Here is a 20,089-nt window from a genome sequence, read left to right on the forward strand (position 1 = left end):
CTCCAATCTGGGATCCCTTTCACAATCTAGGACTGCTGGCTCCCAACTGCTAGCCTGCCTGCCTTCCTGATTGCCCCTAACCGCTTCTGCCTGCCAGCCTGATCACTCCCCTGCCAGCCTGATTGCCCCTAACTGCCCTCCCCTGCAGGCCTGGTCACCCCTAACTGCCCTCCCCTGCAGGCCTGGTCACCCCTAACTGCCCTCCCCTGCAGGACTGATCCCCCCAACTGCCCTTCCCTGCAGGCCTAGTGCCCCCCAACTTCCCTCCTCTGCCGGCCTGGTCCCCCCAAACTGCTCTCCCCTGCAGGCCTGGGTCCCCCCCAACTGCCCTCCCTTGCAGGCCTGGTCCCTTCCAACTGCCCTCCCCTGCTGGCCTGATCGCCCACAACTGCCCTCCCTTGCAGGCCTGGTCCCTCCCAACTGCCCTCCCCTGCTGGCCATCTTGTGGCGGCCATCTTGTGTCCACATGGGGGCAGCCATCTTGTGTGTTGGAGTGATGGTCAATTTGCATATTACTCTTTTATTAGATAGGATAGAGGCCTGGTGCATGGGTGGGGGCTGGCTGGTTTCCCTGAAGGGTGTCCTGGATCAGGGTGGCAGTTCCCTTGGGGCGTGGGGTGGCCTGGGCGAGGTGCCTGTGGTGGTTTGCAGGCCAGCCATGCCCCTCAGCAACCCAAGTGGAGGCCCTGGTATCTGGGATTTATTTATCTTCTATAATTGAAACTTTGTAGCCTTAAGCGGAAGCCAGGGCAGGCCAGGGTGGGTGGGAAGCTTGGCTTCCTCCATCGCCAGGGGCAACCCAAGCCTCCTGCTTGCTCCAGCTCTGTGGCCACCACCATTTTTGTTGGGATTTATTTATCTTCTATAATTGAAACTTTGTAGCCTTGAGCGGAGGCCAGGGCAGGCGGGAAGCTTGGCTTCCTCCATCGCCGGGACAACCCAAGCCTCCTGCTCTCTACAGCTCCGTGGCTACTTCCATATTTGTTGGGTTAATTTGCATACTCGCTCCTGATTGGCTGGTGGGTGTGGCTGGTGGGCGTAGTGGAGGTACAGTCAATTTGCATGTTTCTCTTTTATTAGATAGGAGGAGGATATGTTCTGATTGATTTCAGAGAAGAAGGGAAAGGGAGAAAGAGAGATAGAAATATCAATGATGAGAAATAATCATTGATCAGCTGCCTCCTGCACACCCCCTATTGGGGATCGAGCCTGCAACCAGGGCATGTGCTCAACCACTGAATCACACTGGCCTGGCATGGGCTGGATCTTTTTTTTGTTGTTGTTAATCCTCACCCAAGGATATTTTCCCATCAATTTTTAGAGAGAGTGGAAGGGAGGGGGAGAGAGAGAGAGAGAGAAACACTGATGTGAGAGATATATCGATTAGTTGCCTCCCACATGCACACCAACCAGGGCCAGGGCATGGAGCCTGCAACCAAGGTACATGCTCTTGACCAGAATCAAACCCATGACCCTTCAGTCTGCGTGCTGACACTATTCACTGAGCCAAACCAGCTAGGGCTAGATCTTTTGTCTTATGGAGGGCTGTCCTGTGCTCTGTAGGATGTTTAGCAGCATCCGTGGCCTCCAGTAGGACCCCCTCAGTTGTAACAACCGAAAATGTCTCCAACATAGTCACGCATCCCCTGAGGGGAAAAATCATCCTCTTGAGAACCACCGCTCTGAACCCGTGCTTCTCCAGGTGTGGTTTGAGGCCCAGTAGCATCAGCATCACCTGGCACTTATTAGAAACTTGGGTTTCAGACCCCACACCAGGACTGCTGCATCAGGATCTCCACTTAACAAGGACCCTTGGAGATTCCCATTAAAGTTTGAATTTATGTGAAGAAGGATACGGCGAAATTTAGCTGTTTTCAAAAATTTGATAAGAATGTGGACATTTTGAGGATGTGGACATTTTGAGGATACGTTTCAGTGGGAAGGAGGAGGGAGGGCCAAACTTGTGTTTGGCTCAGTGCTTCTGACAGCAAGGCCCCGTCACCCCATGGTGACTGTCCTACAGCTCACAGGCAGAAGCACAAACAGTGTGAAAAGACAGTGACGGCAGCCGCTCAACAGGGAGCTCTGCCTCCTAGAAAATAGTTCACACCCAGGCAGAAATGGTCTCCTGTGACCCTCTAAATCATGTGTCGCTTGGGTGAATGAAATCAGGATTCTTGAAATGATTAATCCAGCGCTGGCCCGTGTATTGGATAATGAATGGCTCCCAGCATTTCTGGGAGAGGGTTAAGTAGGAATGTCATCCTTGCTCTGAAAACCATGAATCACCACTGGCTTCTGATGATTTATGATCTTTGCCACGAAGTCCCATATTAAAAAGGCACAAGTCATTTAGGGACGGTGTTATCCAAATACACTGTGCATATTCTGACCACTTTATCCAGATTGGACAGAGTTCTGCTAGATGATGTTTCCTGCAGCAGCAACAACTGTGGAAAGTCCATTGCAGTTCAGACAATAGAATTGAAGGCTCATCTGGCCTTCAGCCTGTAATGAACTATAGGTGTAATAGCTGCAGAAGCAGCCCTCACCTGCTAGAAAGAAACTGTCATGGTGGTATTGGAAGCTGTTAGCATAGGTAGAGCTACAGCATCTCACTCTCAAAACCCAGTGGCATCACAGAATTGGCGTTTTTATCGTTTACCTAGCCGTTGTGGACAGGGCTTCGCGTGACAGAGGTGACTGTCCTCTGTACAGTGGCCCAGGCTGGCGGAGCCTCTGCCATCTTCAGTGAGTATCCTCATCGTCTCCATCACAGCCAGTGGGCAGGGGAAACCGAGTGGTGGAGGGTGTCCAGGTTTATAACCAAACCTCCAAGATGGGGCGTTATCACTTCTGCCCACATTCCATAGGCTGACACTCAGTCCCGTGACCACACGTAGCTGCAGGGGAGGCTGGGAAATGCAGCCTGGCTGTGTGCTCGGCAGGAACAGAAAGCTGCACCTGGCCCATGTGATTCACTTGGTTGGAGCGTACATCATCCTGTGCACCAAAAGATTGCCAGTTCGATTCCTGGTCAGGGCACATACCTAGGTTGCGAGTTCAATCCCCAGTCAGGATGTGTGTGGGAGGCAACTGATCTATCTATCTCTTTCCCCTTGCCCCCCACTTCCCCACTCTCTAAAATCAGTAAAATATATCCTTGGGTGAGGATTACAAAAAAGAAAAGAAGAATAGCAAGCTGGTGGACAGTTAGGAGTCTGAAGCTAAGGGATCTCCAATGGCCCATCAGAGACCCTTGTACATGTTCTGCTCCTGCTTCTGCTGCACCTGGGGTTCCTGAGGTGTCATTACTTATGTGGCTGGGTTTCCGAGGTTGATGGCTGCCTTTGTCTTTTTAGGCATAATAACTGCCCACATAACCACTCTTATATCAATTAAGGGACCCTCTTAGTGTAAAGAAAAAAAGTGGGGGGGGAACAACCTTTGAGGAGGTCCAAATTTCTAGTTATCCCAAATCGTACAGTATTCTAACATGCCGACTGAAATTATGACTAACAGGTACTTACTAGCTAATAAACTTGATATATTGCTATGAGCTAATTTTGTAGGAACAATGGTTATTTTTCCAAGAGCTGAAGAAGTCTTCCGGTAATTACCTAATCCACTATATTCCTTACCTAGATTTACCAATATAATCATGCAGTATAATTGCTACCTAATCAGAGTTAGGCACTCGCATCATTGATTGCCTTGTTTTGCCTCCTTAGGGCTTAAATGCAGTCTTTGACATCTTGGTGATAGGCAAATTAAATGTTCTGGAAATTGTCCAGAAGGCACTACACAAGGACAAGTCATTAGAGGTGAGTATGTACTTTTTGTCTCCAACCCTGACATGGAAAATGTCAAGTACCAGCTGATTTAAAATGCCATTTTCAAAGTCCTTACTGCGAGTCTGAATTCTAAAATAGCCAGCCTTTTAAAGCACAGTGTCAGCACAGTTCAGGTACAATTGCCACACTTCTGTTTGAAAATCTGTGACATCAGGGGCTTTGCGGTGTCTTTGCAGAACATTGGCGTGCTCAGAAATGGGGGTCTCCTCTTCAGAATGACCCTCCTGGCTTTGGGGGGAGCCGGGGTGCTCTATGTGCGCTGGAAAATCATGGGCACCGGCCCGCCACCCTTCACCGAGGTGGACAACCCTGCCTCCTTTGCCGACAGCATGGTGGTCAGGGTGAGTTCTGAGTGTGTCCACCCAGTTCCCCGGTCCTTCACACCTCCTCCACCTCTCACTCCCAGCACACCCACAAAATCCCTAATAAATGGAACCCCTCCGTGTTTGTTTGCCGTCATGAAGGACATTCCAGGATGAAACCAGGCTTTTATCAAGCGATTGAGCAGGTGGAAGCCCCCTGTATTTCCATTCTAATCAAAATTGAGTGGTTCCTTCTAACGTCAGGTTTCTCGCCAGCCTCGTTAGTATCTCCTAACCCCGGGACTTTTGTAATAAAGGAAATTGGCATGGCGGGGTTAAGATAAAATATAGCAATATCAGTGGTATCTTTAAAAGTCTAATGGTGTCAAGACTCTATTGCAAAGGTTGGCTTTATCTGAAGGCAAGGGTGTCAGTGCTTTCATAGAGCAGTGCACTTCATAGAGACCGAAATCAAGAGGAACAGCATGGAATCCTGTTCTTAGGTTGTTAGGCACATAGGTGACCCCTGGGCCTCAGATTTCCTGGGTCACAGACTTCGAGCCTCCCTACGTAAATGGGACATAGACCAGTGGTCAGCAAACGAGCCGCGGTTTGCCGCTCTGTTGACTAATGAGTTTGCCGACCACTGGACTAGACTAAATGTTACTGTGTAGTTGGAAGCTGTGAGGATTAGGCAATTGTGGCATATTGTGTGCAAAGAGGTAAAGGGTAATATATGACAGTGGTCAGCAAACTCATTAGTCAACAGAGCGGCAAACCGCGGCTCGCGAGCCGCATGTGGCTCGGGAGCCGCAGTTTGCCGACCACTGACATAGACTGATCAGAAATGGAATAACTGTATAGCAGAGTCTGGCAGCTACACTGCATCTCTCTCTCTTAAAATCTCAATGCATTTCATAAATTGCAAATTAGAGCCCCTCACCCACGGTCGAAAGTGGCATTTTATTTTCTATAACTTCTCTCCTGGAAGAGAAGCCTGCGGATGCCTCAGAAGTGAAGTTAGGATACATACGTATATTTTCAAGTTTAGTATGAAGTAATTGTTTGTTTTCCTTTTGACTGACAGGCCATAAACTATAATTACTACTATTCCTTGAATGCCTGGCTGCTGCTGTGCCCCTGGTGGCTGTGTTTTGATTGGTCAATGGGCTGCATCCCCCTCATTAAGTCCCCCCGTGACTGGAGGGTAATTGCACTGGCAGCACTCTGGTTCTGCCTAATTGGCCTGATATGCCAAGCCCTGTGCTCTGCAGACAGTCACAGGAGAAGGTAAGAGACAGCGCCGAGTTTTAACTTCCACCCTAGGTTAAGTCAGAAGCATTTTGCTAAATCCATCACTGATCATTTCAACGATTTTGTGGAAGTAATGTCTCAGGACATTTATTTCCAGTGCATATTTATGACGAGGAGGAGTTCACCCATTTGGAATCTATTGCTGGTTTCAACTGGTGGGGAGTGAACTTGGAGGAGGGGGTATGGATGACTGCCTTATCTCCCCCTCCTCCCCACCCCCTGAAGTATGTAGCATTTTGAGATCCTTTTCTCAGTAGGTGGTAAAGAGTCATTTATGGTCAGAACAGAGAGTGTAATTGATGTGTGTTGTGCCCATTATTTCACAGTTCTCCTTCGGAAAACCCTGGTGGATGCCATAGTGATTCTTTCTGTTGTTGTTTGATACAAAATAAACTGCTGCCCCAAAGAAACTATTCTTTTCTCACAAATAAAAAGGGGGGGGGAAGGTTATTGAGAATAAAATTGGAGGAAAAACAAATGTGTTTCGTGAGAAAGAAAACTATTTAAGATGATTTCCTTTACGTATACGTATGGATTTAGATTAGTAATTTCTAAAAATAAATGAAGGTTCAAGTTTACCTGTGTTTTAAATTGGTTCATAATTCTAAAGGTCGACAAACGTTTGCCCCAGTTCACTTATACATGTGCAATTAGACTTTATTTTTAACATACTGTAGGCACAGGGTCCAGGAAGGAGCCAGCAAATTTGACCTAGTTTCCCAATTCATCCTCTTGTATCATATGGGACATTAGAAATGATAGCCTAGGTCTAGCCTTCTTCTACTTGACTGAAGGTTGTGGGGTTGTAACCCCCAAAATGATATTAGTTTATTTCAGATTTTATAAAGTTGAAGCTAATTAATTAGTATTATACCTGTTAAGTTTGTAGGGGGAATTTTTTTTTCCCCTATATAAACTATGTTAGACTAATGGGGGCCAATATCGACGGCTATTCAATACCTACATGGTTTGAGGTGTGTTAGGAGTAAATGAATTAAGAAGGCCTCACAAATATAGTCATTCTAACCACATTGTTATGAATCGTGTGACTTGTAAGTTTCATCCTTATGCTTGATGCTGAGTGCCTCTGTAAGATTTTTACTTCTTCTTTTAATATTGCCAGGCTAAACCCTCTCTGCTGTTGACAGTGTTTTGCTACTGCCAATAACCTTTTCTCAATGGATGGCATGAAAAAAAAGATTTATTATTATTTTAATGTTGAGTAGCACATTTTCTTGAGATAGCCACAAATAGCCATTTACGTACCTCTCATTTTCCAGGACCCTTACGCTGGGCCTGGGATTCCTCGTTATCCCGTTTCTTCCCGCAAGTAACCTGTTCTTCCGCGTGGGCTTCGTGGTGGCCGAGAGAGTGCTCTACCTGCCCAGTGCTGGTTACTGCATGCTGCTGACGCTCGGGTGTGGAGCTCTCAGTAAACATACCCAGAGAAAGGTACTGGCCAGGAGGGTGCCTTTCGTAACCACATGGTTGGATGGTTGGACGGAGCTTCCTCATGACATTTACCATGTCTCTCTATTCTTAAGAAACTAATCGCTGCTCTCGTACTGGGGATTCTATTCATAAACACGCTGAGGTGCATAATTCGCAGCGGCGAGTGGCGGAGTGAAGAACAGCTCTTTAGAAGTGCCCTGTCTGTGTGCCCTCTCAATGCTAAGGTGTGTTGGCTGCCCTGTGTCTTTAGAAAGACGTTACTAGGAAATGTTTTCAATTCCACAGCTGAATAAGAAGAATGTTTGCCTTCATACAGAATCTAACATAATTCTGGGTTTCTCTTTCTTTTTTTGTTCTTTTGATAAAATGTATTAAAATTTCCCTGAGCCAAAATAATTCAAAGGACGTTATTAAAACCAAGCAATGTCTGCCCTGGCCAGTATGACTCATTTGGGCTTCATCCCGTGCTCCGAAAGGTTGCTGGTGTGAGTCCCAGTCAGGGCACGTGCCTAGGAGTGTTGTGGGTTCGATCTTCAGTAAAGGGAATGCGTGACACAGTCGATAGATGTTTTGATCTCATATCGATGTTTTTTCTCTCTCTCCCTTTTCCCTTCCTCTCTCTCTAAAAACAAATCAATAAAAAATACATTTAAAAAAAAAGACAATGTTAGTGAAGCAAGAGATTACTTAAAGGAAGTGTTACTCATCTCCCTTTGAAGTGGTGGCAGGGGAACTAACACCACACATCCAGTCTGCGCTGGAGGCGGGCCACAGCTGAAACATGCAGAGCACGCTTTTCAAAATGCATGCTCTGGCCATAGCATCCACCAGCCTCCAAGCCATCATTGGAAGATGACAGTACCTACAAACGACAATGATTTGATTCAGGAAGTTTAAATCGTGCTATGTGGTAGCACTAGTACACATTTGCGCCACCTGTGGTTTCCCTGCTCGTGATTCCTTTTGTTAGGCTGGGGGAAAATAAATGTATAGACTTTAAAATGGGCCTTGTTTCTGTTGAAGCAGTCTGGAAGGAATTTTTTCACTTGGATTCTTCCTGAATCCAAGCTCTTCGCTTCACCGGCTCTGCCGGCTTGGACGACACTCAGCTTTTTGAATTTTCAGTGCCCTTAGTAAAGGGGGCCGATAATGTCCGTCTCCTGGGTTTGTGGCGAGGCCTTCCTGAAACCTGGCATCTGACGTGGCCTCACAGGGTAGTGAGAACCTAGCAGGTGCTCAAGAAATGCTGGCTTTCTTAGGCTCAACTTAGTTTTGGTTGTCACATTCACTGACAAGAAGGGAATGTTATTTGCTCAAAGTGGGATACCAAGGGGTTAGGTTAGAAGGATGTCTGTTCATGGAGATCATTATTATTACTAAACTAGAGACCCGATGCACGAAATTCATGCAAGGGCTCGGCCCTCACAGCCCCCGGCTTCGTCGGGAAGGTCGTCTGGAAGGTTATCTGGACAGTTGTTATGCTGTTCAGCTGTTAGGCTGATTTGCATATTACGCTTTTATTAGTATAGATAAAGGTTCATTCTGCCTTGGGTCATCAGAATTGGATGCTCCAAATGAACCCTCAGGAGGTAGAAACAAAGAGCTCCCTGCAGCTCTCTCGTTTTTACATTCTCTACGAAAAAGCAGTGATTTCAGGTAAAATCACATCAACAAATTAATGAGAAGTTGACATCTTATTGTGACCTCGAAGCGAAGAATAGTATAAAAGATACTGACTCCTTGTTTGTCTTTTTCTTGGATTAAAAAAACCTTGTTCATGTTTTATAGCTAAGAGACTTAGGTAAAAAAGTGAATTACTTCAAACTTAGCGTTAATTTGATTTGTTGGCCTACCCAAAACTACTAAAAACAAATTGTGATTTAATTTTATGCATGTTAATAGATTTGCTTTATTTTTACTTTGGTATTTGAATAGTAGAAATTATGCCTTCTATTTATATAGTTCTTCCCTATAAGGAACTCACATTTCTTTGTAGTGGCTCTATCATTAATCTCCATTATATTCCCTTTAAGGTTTTTAGAGAAAGGATATTATTATTATTATTATTATTATTATTATTATTACAAATGGGAGAAAGTGAGGCATAGAAAAATGTTATCTAGCTTAGTGATCTGGGTGGCTAGATGGAGACCTGATATGATACAGTGCCCAAGTTACTCTAGTAAATGGGAGAGGGGAGAGATGGGACATGTGTGATTTGGAGCCTATCTATGTGTCCTAGTGACATGACTTCCTATGTTGTAGGCCAGAAAACACAGGGTGTGCACACATGGGCACACACACAGTTATTCTATGTCTTCTTCAAAATGGACCTGGTGGTGATAGTCCTTTCTAAGAACTTTTTTTAGTGACGCCATTCAGTCCGAGCAAAGGAGAGATTATATTTTACGTTTTTACTTTCCACTATAAATTGAAATATTATAAAATTGTCTTTACTTCCTTTTGTTTAGAAAAGAAAAAAAAAAGCTGGGTTGATTTCAGGGCAGAGATCTCATTAGGAAGACACTGGTTTCCTTCAACTCCGTTACAGGAGATAGAGTTTTTGCACTGGTATCTACTTTATGTTCATTGAATATTAAGTAAGCAGTTGACACCTGGCTCTAGACTAGGCCCAGATTTACAAACAGGCTTATCTTTCTCAAAAGATTGCAATGTCTAGGCAGGTCGTACCAGTGCCTGGTCTGCGTTTGAATGATCCACAGTGCCTTGTGTATGGTATGCACTCAATATTAGTGATTGAATTGAGCCAAATGGAAATTAAATTCCTTGAGCTTACTATGGTGAAATGCCAAGTATCTACTTATGTTGACAGTCATTTTTAGTTTTTAAGGCTTTAAAGTGTGTGTCCCTTTGTATCAACTCTGGGATACAATTCTAAACTCTTTTAATAATGAAAGGATCACATACCACAATGAGGTATTTCCTTTAAGGAGGGACCCAGGATAGATTATAGGACTTTTAGGTGCTTAAAAGATTTTAAATTTAACATCAACCCTTGGCAGAATATTTTAAACGAACTGGTTTTGTTGCTGGTGTTAAAACTGCCTGCCGTTACTGTGGCTTTTACCTCCTTTACAGTTACATGTCCTTGGGTTGCGGTCGGCTTTATCTGCGGCTTCAGTGCTGGTTCAGTGCCTCAGCGCAGGAATCACAAAGGCTGGAGGGAAAGCTCAAGTCTAAATAGGATTTTTCAATCTCTTACCTTCCCTGGAAACAGAAATCACTCATTCTTTGAACACTATTTTAAGTAAACGGTGTCCGGGTTATTTTGTTTTGTCTTTTTATAGTGGGTTATCTAGGCAGCTGTTTTCTGTTCAAATACTTCCCTTCACATAACTCAGAGGATAAGGCTGGCCTCTGGGCCAGCACGTGTGCCAGTTCTTCCTTCTGAGCGCTGTCAGGTTTTAAGTAGTGCCACTGAAATGACTGCAGCCTGAATGCCCGGAGTGCCCTCGTCCTCCCTTATCTTCCCGCGTCTGGCCTTGTAGGTGTCTAGCAGAGGGTGTCTGGCAGAACACTGTCTGTGCTGCAGAGGGCACTTGAACTCTTTGTTTGAGCTTTTTGTTGAGAAAACAGAATTTCCCCATAACAAAGGAAAGCAGCGGGAGCTCGGAAAGGAAGAGGTGGGAGTGTGCCTCAGAGCCCTCTTTGTATTCTGGGGACCGCAGGCGCATCACTCCCAGGTTGGATTCTCCAGATTGGGTCCTTTTGTGTGAGGGACCGGAGGTGGAGTAACATGTCTTGGCTGGGGTTGGGAGAGGCACAAAATCAAACCATTTAGAGCATACTTTTCAACGACTGACCGTGGCATTAACTAGCCTCCAAGCTATGATTTGAAGATGATTATACCTATGTGTGGACAGTAATTTGGACCAGGAAGTTTAAATTATGCAGTGTGCTGTGCAATAGTGCACATTTCTATCACCCGTGGCATCCCTGCTTGTGATTTCTCTTGTTAGATGAGGTAAAAAGAAATGAATGGACTTGAAGACTGGCAGTTAAAAAACAAATCTCTGTCACATATGTGCTTAAAGACCATTGCACCGCTCCCCACCCTTTCAAAAATAATCAGTAGTTATGAAAACGTGCTCTGACTGTAGGTTAGGATTGCTGAGGCAGGATGTGCTCATATTTTCAGAAGGGATTGGAAGTATTTGAATGTGAACTACTTGAATGTGTTTAAACCGTTATTGTATATCAGTCTGCCATAACAAAATGCCACAGATTAAGTGGAGTAAACAACAGAAATTCATTTTTTCTCGTTTCTGGAAGTTGCAAGTCCAAGATCAAGGTATCAGCAGGTTGATTTCTCCTGAGGCCTCTCTCCTGGGCTTGCAGACAGCCACCTTCTGGCTGTGCCCTCCCAGGACCTGTCCTCTGTGTGCACACACTGCTGGTGTCTCTCTGTGTGTCCAAGTTTTCCCTTCTTGTAAGGACACCAGTCGGGTTGGGTTAGGCCCACCCTCAGAACCTCATTTTAACTCAGTGACTTTTTTAAAAGACCCAATCTCCAAATACAATCACATGGGGTTTAGGGCTTCAACATAGGACTTTGGAGGGAGAAGTGGACACAATTCAGCCCTTAACACACAGAAATAAACATTATTTTACTTTAGGAAAAGTAATAGATGGTATGAACGAGTGGGTCTAGAAATGGCTTCATTTTTACCGAGCACCCTAATAAATGAGTGTGATATAGTAAGAACAAACACAGGCTTTGGATCCTGGATTCAAATCCAGCCCAGAACCTCAAAGCAGTCCCTCAACTCGGAAGGGAGGGTGATAGCAGCTGCCTGTCCGGGATGCTGTGAAGAGGAGAGACTCTATGTGTGTATATGTGTGCGGTGCCAACCCCTGCCCCTGCCTCACGGCCTCCTTCAGCACCTGCCCCCTGCTGGTGTTTCTGTTATTGTTATTAATCATACTTAGTACCCCTAATGGAATAAGTTCCTATAGCATCATCTCTTCTGAGATTGCTATTGGCCCTTAATGTTGTAAGCCTCCAAAAGGAGCTTTAGATGATCAATAAGCACTTTTGATAATCACCCTCATGACTCTGCATTTCTGCTGCCCTGGTCTGAGTTTGGGTTCCCACTCCTTCTTTGTAATGTATTCTGAGCCCGTGTGCTCTTGAGAAAATGCCACAAGTTAGCCACCCTGGTGCCCTCACATTGAGATGACTGAGAATTTCTGGGAGGTATGCAGCTGTGAGTCCTGTTTCTTCTAGTCTACTTTACAATCGAAATCATCAAAAATTCTCTTTTATAAAAAAATTTGAGGTAAAGTTCTGATAACATAAAATCAACCATTTTAGTTCTTCAGAAATTAAAACTAGAATTACCATATGATCCAGCAATTCCACTTCTGGGGAAATATGTAAAGATGGCTAGATAGATGTACAGGGTTGGGCAAAAGTAGGTTTACAGTTGTTTGTATGGAAAATAATACAATAATCCTATCTAATAAAGAGGGAATATGCAAATTGACCGTCACAAATATGGCGGCGCCCACAGCCACGAGATGGTGGTGCCCAGTCCCCTCAGCCCCGCCGGAGTCCCCCAGTCCTTTCAGCCCCACCAGGGAGGTGGCAGGCGCAAGGAGCGGCCGGACCCACCTTCAGCCCCCCAGCCGCCCAGGGCCAGCCCGAGGCGCAGGCAAGCCTCAGATGGCGGCTGCCCAGCTGCCCAGGGCCGCTCAAGGCTCAGGTAACCAGGGCCGGCCAAGGCTTGCGCTGCTGGCAGTGGCAGCAGCAGAGGTGTTATGGGGGTGTCACCTTCCCCTGATCACTGAGTTGCCTCTCGACCCTGAGGGCTTCTAGACTGTGGGAGGGGGCAGGCCGGGCTGAGGGAACCCCCCTCCAGTGCATGAATTTTCATGCACCAGGCCTCTAGTTAATAATACAAGAATAAACTGTTTCATGTACTCACAACTGTAAACCTACTTTTGCCCCATCCTATATGTATACATATATACATACATATAGTATGTGTGTATATATATAGTATATACATATATTCATACACATATATGTATAATATACATATATATGTGTGTGTATATATACATATATATATAGTATACCCAAAACTATTGAAAGCAGGATATCATAGCATTAGTTAACAATAGATAAAAGATGAAAGCAACCTAAATGTTCATCAGCAGATGAATGTGGTGTATACACTGAGTGGCCAGATTATTATGATCTCTGAATGCATAATAATCTGACCACTCAGTGTATATCCTATATAATAAAAAGCTAATATGCAAATTGTCCCCTTGACCAGGAGTTTGACCAGCAGGCAGGCCGGCCAACCGCCCATGTCCCCTCCCCCTGGCTAGGCTGGCCAGACCCCACCCATTCACGAATTCATGCACCGGGCCTCTAATATATATATACTAGTGGCATAGTGCACAAAATTTGTGCATGGGCGGGGGGGTGTTCCTCAGCCAGGCCTGCACCCTCTCCAATCTGGGACCACTTGAAGGATGTCCTACTGCCGGTTTACAGGGATCGGGCCTAAACCGGCAGTCAGACATCCCTCTCACAATCCGAGACTGCTGGCTCCAGCTGCTCACCTGCCTGCCTGCCTGCCTGCCTGATTGCCCCTAACTATTCTGCCTGCCGGCCTGCTCGCCCCCAACTGTCCCCCGCCACCAGCCTGCTTGCCCCTAAATGCCCCCCCACGCCAGCCTGATCACCCCCAACTGCCCCCCCTGCTGGCCTGCTTGCCCCCACCATTCCTCCCCACTGGCCTGCTCACCCCCAACTGCCCCCCTGCTGGCCTGCTCACTCCAAACTGCCCCCCCCCACTGCCCTGATCATCTCCAACTGTCCCCCACTGACGGCCTGCTCACCCCCAACTGGCCCCCCTGCTAGTCTGCTGACCCCCAACAGCCCCTGCCATCCCTTACTGGCCTGATCACCCCCCGGTGACCCAAGGTCCCAGCCCCTCTTTTTTTTCTTTTTCTTTTTTTTTTTTTCCAGCGCCTCCTTAAGTGGAAGCCAGGGCCGGCTGGAAGCAAGTATCTAGGATTTATTTATCTTCTATAATTGAAACTTTGTAGCCTTAAGCGGAGGCCAGGGCGGGTGGGAAGCTTGGCTTCCTCCATCGCCGGGTCAACCCAAGCTTCCTGCTTGCTCCAGCTCCGTGGCCGGCCGCCATCTTGGTTGGGATTTATTTATCTTCTATAATTGAAACTTTGTAGCCTTGAGTGGAGGCCAGGGCCGGCTAGGGTGGGCAGGAAGCTTGGCTTCCTCCACCGCCGGGGCAACCCAAGCCTCCTGCTTGCTCTAGCTCCGTGGCCGCAACCATCTTGGTTGGGTTAATTTGCATACTCGCTCCTGATTGGCTGGTGGGCGTGGCTGGTGGGCGTAGCGGAATGACGGTTAATTTGCATGTTTCTCTTTTAGTGTAGATATAGATATAGATATATATATATATACACACACACACACACACACACACACTGAGTGGGCAGATAATTATGCGTTCAGAGATCATAATAATCTGGCCACTCAGTGTATAGACAGTGTGGTGTATATATACAATGGATTATTCAGCCTAAAAAAGGAAGGGCATTCTGACAGATGCTACAACATGGGTGTTCCTTGAGGACATAATGCTCAGTGAAATAAGCCAGTCACAAGAAGACAAATACTATGTGATACCACTTATATGAGGTACCAAGAGAAGTCAAATTCATAAAAAAGAAAGTAGAATGGTGGTCATACTAATGGGGGATGGGTATGTGAGAGAGGAATGGGAGTCGAGGGTTTGTTTAGCAGTAAAACCAGCCCAGCTTCCTAATTTTTCAGTTTTCTCTCGTGAATTCTTTAGTTAAATATCTTTATGTAGTGGTATCATCTGCTTGTTATCTCCCTTTCTTCTACTCTTTTCTTACATGGTGGGGCAAGTCCTTGGCCAAGTCTGTAGGGTTTTAGTTAAAGTTCTGTTGCGGAGGGGCGGGGGGTGTTGTTTTAGTTTTAAATACCATAACCTTTTGTTTTCATTTAGAAGATATGATAGTTATCCCTACTCAGAAGAAAGAAGTCTATCAGCTAATGACCAAGTTTTTATCTCTATTTTCAGGTTCACTACAATGTTGGCAAAAACTTGGCTGATAAAGGCAATCAAACAGCTGCCATCAGATATTATAGGGAAGCTGTGAGGTACTGCAGGCATTCTGTCTCATTTATATATATGTACTAGAGGCCCAGTGCATGAAATTTGTGCATGGGGGGGAGGGGATCCCTCAGCCCGGCCTGCACCCTCTCGCAATCCAGGACTCCTCGGGGGATGTCCGACTGCCCTCTCGCAATCTGGGACCACTGGCTCCTAACCGTTCACCTGCCTGCCTGCCTGATCACCCCCAACCACTCACCTGCCTGCCTGATTGCCCCTGACCACTCTGTCTGCCTGCCTGATCGCCCCTAACCGCTTGCCTGCCTGCCTGCCTGATTGCCCCTAACTACTGGCCTGCCTGCCTTACCACACCTAACCACCTCTGCCTGCCTGCCTCATCACCCCTAACCACCTCTGCCTGCCTGCCTCATCACCCCTAACCACCTCTGCCTGCCTGCCTCATCACCCCTAACCACTTGCCTGCCTGCTTGATCGCGCCTAACCACTCTGCCTGCCTGCCTGATTGCCCCTAAGCACTCTGCCTGCCTGCCTGATCGCCCCTAACCACCTCTGCCTTGGCCCCCGCCGTGGCAGCTTCCGGAAGGTTATCTGACTGTCGGGTCTAATTAGCATATCATGCTTTTATTATTATAGATTGTTTTAACTTTCTAAAGTTAAAAACCTGTCCCCTTACCCTAGCCAGTTTGGCTCAGTGGATAGAGCATCGGCCTGTGGACTGATGGGTCCTAGGTTTGATTCCGGTCAAGGACACATGCCCAGGTTGTGGGCTCGATCCCTAGTGAGGGCCATACAGGAGGCAGCCAATCAATGATTCTCTCTCATCACTGATGTTTCTATCTCTCCCTTCCTCTCTAAAATCAATACAAATATATTTTTAAAAAAACTGTCCCCTTAATGACCCCAACTTTAAGATACCCTTGCCAATTCCTGAGAGCTTAGTGAAGACAACTGAACGTTAACAGATGGCTTGGTTTCTCTCCCCACTTCCAGATTAAATCCCAAGTATGTTCATGCCATGAATAATCTTGGAAATATCTTAAAGGAAAGGAATGAGCTGCAGGAAGCGGAGGAGCTGCTGTCTTTGGCTGTACAAATACAGTAAGCATTGTGTTTAGAATTCTGCTCGTGGCAAAGAAATAAGCTCCTGCCTTTTGGGGCCTGAGCCTTTCTTTTCCTTGTTTTCCTTTTCAAACTGTTCTTCCAGGCCAGACTTTGCTGCGGCGTGGATGAACTTGGGCATCGTGCAGAACAGCCTGAAACGGTTCGAAGCTGCCGAGCACAGCTACTGGACAGCAATCAGACACAGAAGGAAGTACCCCGACTGTTACTACAACCTCGGGCGTTTGGTAAGTGGCCTGTGACTGCAGAAGAAAAGTTTGTTTTTTTTCTTTATTTATAATAAAATGAGGATACTAATATCCCCTGCTAGCATTCTCCATAAAGTTCTTTCACTTAGGTTTATCTCATTTGAAGGCAGCTATTTGATTTCCTTATATTTAACTTCTAAAGCTTTAATTAGAGAGCAATCCAACTTGAATTAGCCAAGCTTAAGAGAGCACAGAGGCAATAGGTCAAACCAAAGAATAAATTAGAATTTTTAAAGTCCCTTGTGCCTTGCACTCCTAGGGATAAGGTAACTTCCTGATAAACATTAGTTTCTCTGTTTTGAAATCACAAATCCTAAGATTTAAAAAAACACAAACTATAATGTGATTTCTTTGATTTTTTTATTTTTATTGAATTTATTGGGGTGATATTGATTAATAAAATTATGTAAGTTTCAGGTGTACAGTTCTATGATACATCATCTATATATTACATTGTGTGTTCACCATCCCAAATCAAGTCTCCATCCATCCCATTTATTCCCTCTTTACCCTCTTCTACCTACTCCACAGCCCCCTCACCCTCTGATAGTCACCATATTGTTGCCTGTGTCTGTGGGATTTTTTTTTTCTTTACTTAATCCCTTCACCTTTTTCACCAAGCCCCCTAACTCCCTTCCCCTCTGACAGCTATCTGTCTCAGTATCTATGAATCTGTTTCTATTTTGTTTGTTAGTTTATTTTGTTCATTGGATTCCACATATACATGAAATCATATGATATTTGTCTTTCTTGGACTGGCTTATTTCACTTAGCATAATGCTCTCCAAGTCCATCCATGCTGTAACAAAAGGTAAGATTTCCTTCTTTTTTTTTTTTTATGGCTGAGTAGTATACCATTGTGTAAATGTGCCACAGCATTTTTATCCATTCATCTACAGGGGCACTTGAACTGCTTCCAAATCTTGGCTATTGTAAATAATGTTGCAATGAACCCCTATTTTCATATATTCTTTCTTCTGGTTTCTTGGGATATATTCCCAGAAGTGGAATTGCTGGGTCTTGAGTAGTATATATACCAACATTTAACTGAGATCACCAGTTACTTTTTTAAAAATGCAAAAATTTAAAAACGCAACTGAAGACTCTGACCTCAGAAAGGCTCCAGGCTCACTAAAGAGTTGCGTTTTTAAATTTTTGAGGAAACTCCATACTGCTCTCCACAGGGGCTGCACCAACAGTACATGAAGGTCCTCTTTTCTCCACATCCTCGCCCATACTGGTTGTTTGTTGATTTATTGATGATAGCCATTCTTGACAGGTGTGAGGTGATACCTCACTGTGGTTTTAATTTGCATTTCTCTGATGAGTAGTGTTGTTGAGCGTCTTTTCCTATGTCTGTTGTTCTCTCTGGGGAGAGGGGCTGAAAGACAGTAAAACTTCAGCACTAACCGGTTTGGCTCAGTGGACAGAGCGTCAGCCTGCAGACTGAAAGGTCCCGGGTTCGATTCCAGTGAAGGGCATGTACCCTGATTGCAGGCACATCCCCAGTGGAAGGTGTGCAGGAGGCAGCTGATCGGTGTTTCTCTCTCATTGATGTTTCTAACTCTCTATCCCTCTCCCTTCCTCTCTGTAAAAAATCAATAAAATATATTTTTAAAAAAAGACAGTAAAACTTCAGCATAATCATGTAAGTAGAGACCAAAAAATTCAATCACACACAAAGCAGATGGACCCTTGCAAAGTTAATTGAGAATAAGGGCTAGCTGAGGGACTGGCACAAATCGGGAGTTATCTGAATCCTTGTATTGGTGGTTACTGCAGGGGTTACTGTCTCTATTTACTGTGTCTTTTAAACTAGTACTTGCATGACATATCATACTTGATTCCATATGAATTCCTTTTTCATTCTTTTTTCTGGGAGGGGCGGCTCTTTTTTCATTTCATTGTATGCAAATGATCTAAACCTACAGCCTTCTAGGTTTAAAGCCCGAATACTGAAATAGTCTTATTCCTTACCCCTAGTAGCTGCCTGTCACTGCAATTCCTCGTGGTTTGGAAAATACAGGATTTAAGCTAAATGTGTCTTCTGTAAGAATTATATCCCAAGAAAGGAAGTTGGAATATAAAACCTAGGTTTTTATCATGTGCTCCAGTGCTTGGAATTCATTCCCACTTTCGTGTAGAAGATCATGTATTCTATTAAATAGGCTGATACTTGTCCTGGCTGGTGTGGTTCAGTTGGTTGGAGCGTCATCTCATACACCAGAAGGTTGCAGGTTTGATTCCAGTTGAGGGCACATACCTAAGTTGTGGGTTAGATCCCCAGTCAACGCATGTCCAAGAGGCAACCAATCAATGTATCTCTCTCACATTGATGTTTCCCTCTTGCTCTCCCTTCCTCCCTCTCTGAAAATCAGTAGTAATAAAATTTTAAATAGACTGAGACCTTTATTGCTCTCTGAGTATATTGTTTACTAATTATGCTGCCATGAAGTGATCTTCCTCTTTCCTTCTGCCAACTGTTCTTGCTTATTTAAAGATTTTGCTCTCCATTGTTGTTTAATTATCCAGCCTTTGCCTGCTTGACAGCTTAAAAGCATTAAGAGCTTAATCTTTTAACAGCTCAGCCAACACATTTATATATTGACAAATAAAATGAACAAAATAACTTAGAAGTTTCTTTTTTAAAAACCCTCCTTAAAGTAAAGGCAAAAATAAAGGAATGGGTCTATATCAAACTAAAAAGCTTCTGCACAGCAAAAGAAACAACAAAACAAAAAGGCAGCCAACCAGATGGAAGATGATATTTGCAAGCAGTAGCTCCGGCTAAGGTTTAATCTCCATAAAGAACTCATAAAACTCAATACCAAGCGAACAAACAACCCAATCAGAAAGTGGGAACAGGACCTGGAAATACGCCTTTTCCCAGAAGACACACGAATAGCCAATAGATATATGAAAAGATGTTCATCCTCACTGGCAATTAGGGAAATGCAAATCAAAACTACAATGAGATACCACCTCACACCTGTTAGAGCGGCCATTATCAACAAGACAAGCAATAACAGTGTTGGAGAGGTTGTGGGGAAAAAAGGAACCTTCATTCACTGCTGGTGGGAATGTAGATTGGTACAAGCAGTCTGGCGATTCCTCAAAAAATTAAGAATAGAGCTATCATACAACCCAGTAATTCCTTTGCTGGGTATATACCCAAAACACTCAAAATCATGTATTCACAAAGATATATATACCCCTGTGTTCATTGCAACATTATTCATGGTGGCCAAGAAATGGAAACAACCAAAGTGTCCTGTAATAGAGGACTGGATAAAGAAGATGTGGTAAATATATACAATGGAATACTACTCAGCCATAAGAAAGGATGAAATAGCACCATTTGCAACAACAGGGATGGACCTTGAGAACATTATGCTAAGTGACGTAAGTCAGAAAAAGCTAAGAACTGAGTAATTTCACTCATATGTGGGATGTAAAAGTGAAACTCGTGAACACAAACAGCAGTGTGGTGATTGCCATAGAAAAGGGGCTGGTGAGAGGAGAAGATTTGACTTGGGGTGGTGAGCTCAAGCTGCAATATACAGATCTTGTAACATAGAAACCCACACCTGAAACCTATATGTTCATGTTGACCAATGTCACCCCAATCAATTTAA

The 20,089-nt window shown here is 44.8% G+C and overlaps 1 protein-coding gene across 6 annotated transcripts in view; it reads left to right on the forward strand.

The window, feature by feature from the left end:
- Window positions 1-20,089, forward strand: part of TMTC4 (transmembrane O-mannosyltransferase targeting cadherins 4) — a 60,883-nt gene that overhangs the window by 28,126 nt on the left and 12,668 nt on the right. For all 6 annotated transcript variants that reach the window (XM_080659331.1, XM_080659335.1, XM_080659332.1 and 3 more), the window contains exons 7-14: window positions 3,732-3,824; window positions 4,031-4,195; window positions 5,244-5,446; window positions 6,751-6,922; window positions 7,015-7,146; window positions 15,034-15,113; window positions 16,078-16,185; window positions 16,292-16,433. In XM_080659331.1, the coding sequence (XP_080515457.1) occupies window positions 3,732-3,824; window positions 4,031-4,195; window positions 5,244-5,446; window positions 6,751-6,922; window positions 7,015-7,146; window positions 15,034-15,113; window positions 16,078-16,185; window positions 16,292-16,433 (1,095 nt within the window). The remainder of the gene's footprint in view (window positions 1-3,731; window positions 3,825-4,030; window positions 4,196-5,243; window positions 5,447-6,750; window positions 6,923-7,014; window positions 7,147-15,033; window positions 15,114-16,077; window positions 16,186-16,291; window positions 16,434-20,089) is intronic.

The sequence above is a fragment of the Plecotus auritus genome (genome assembly GCF_963455305.1).
Source record: "Plecotus auritus genome assembly, chromosome: 3".
NCBI classification, from domain to species: Eukaryota; Metazoa; Chordata; class Mammalia; order Chiroptera; family Vespertilionidae; genus Plecotus; species Plecotus auritus.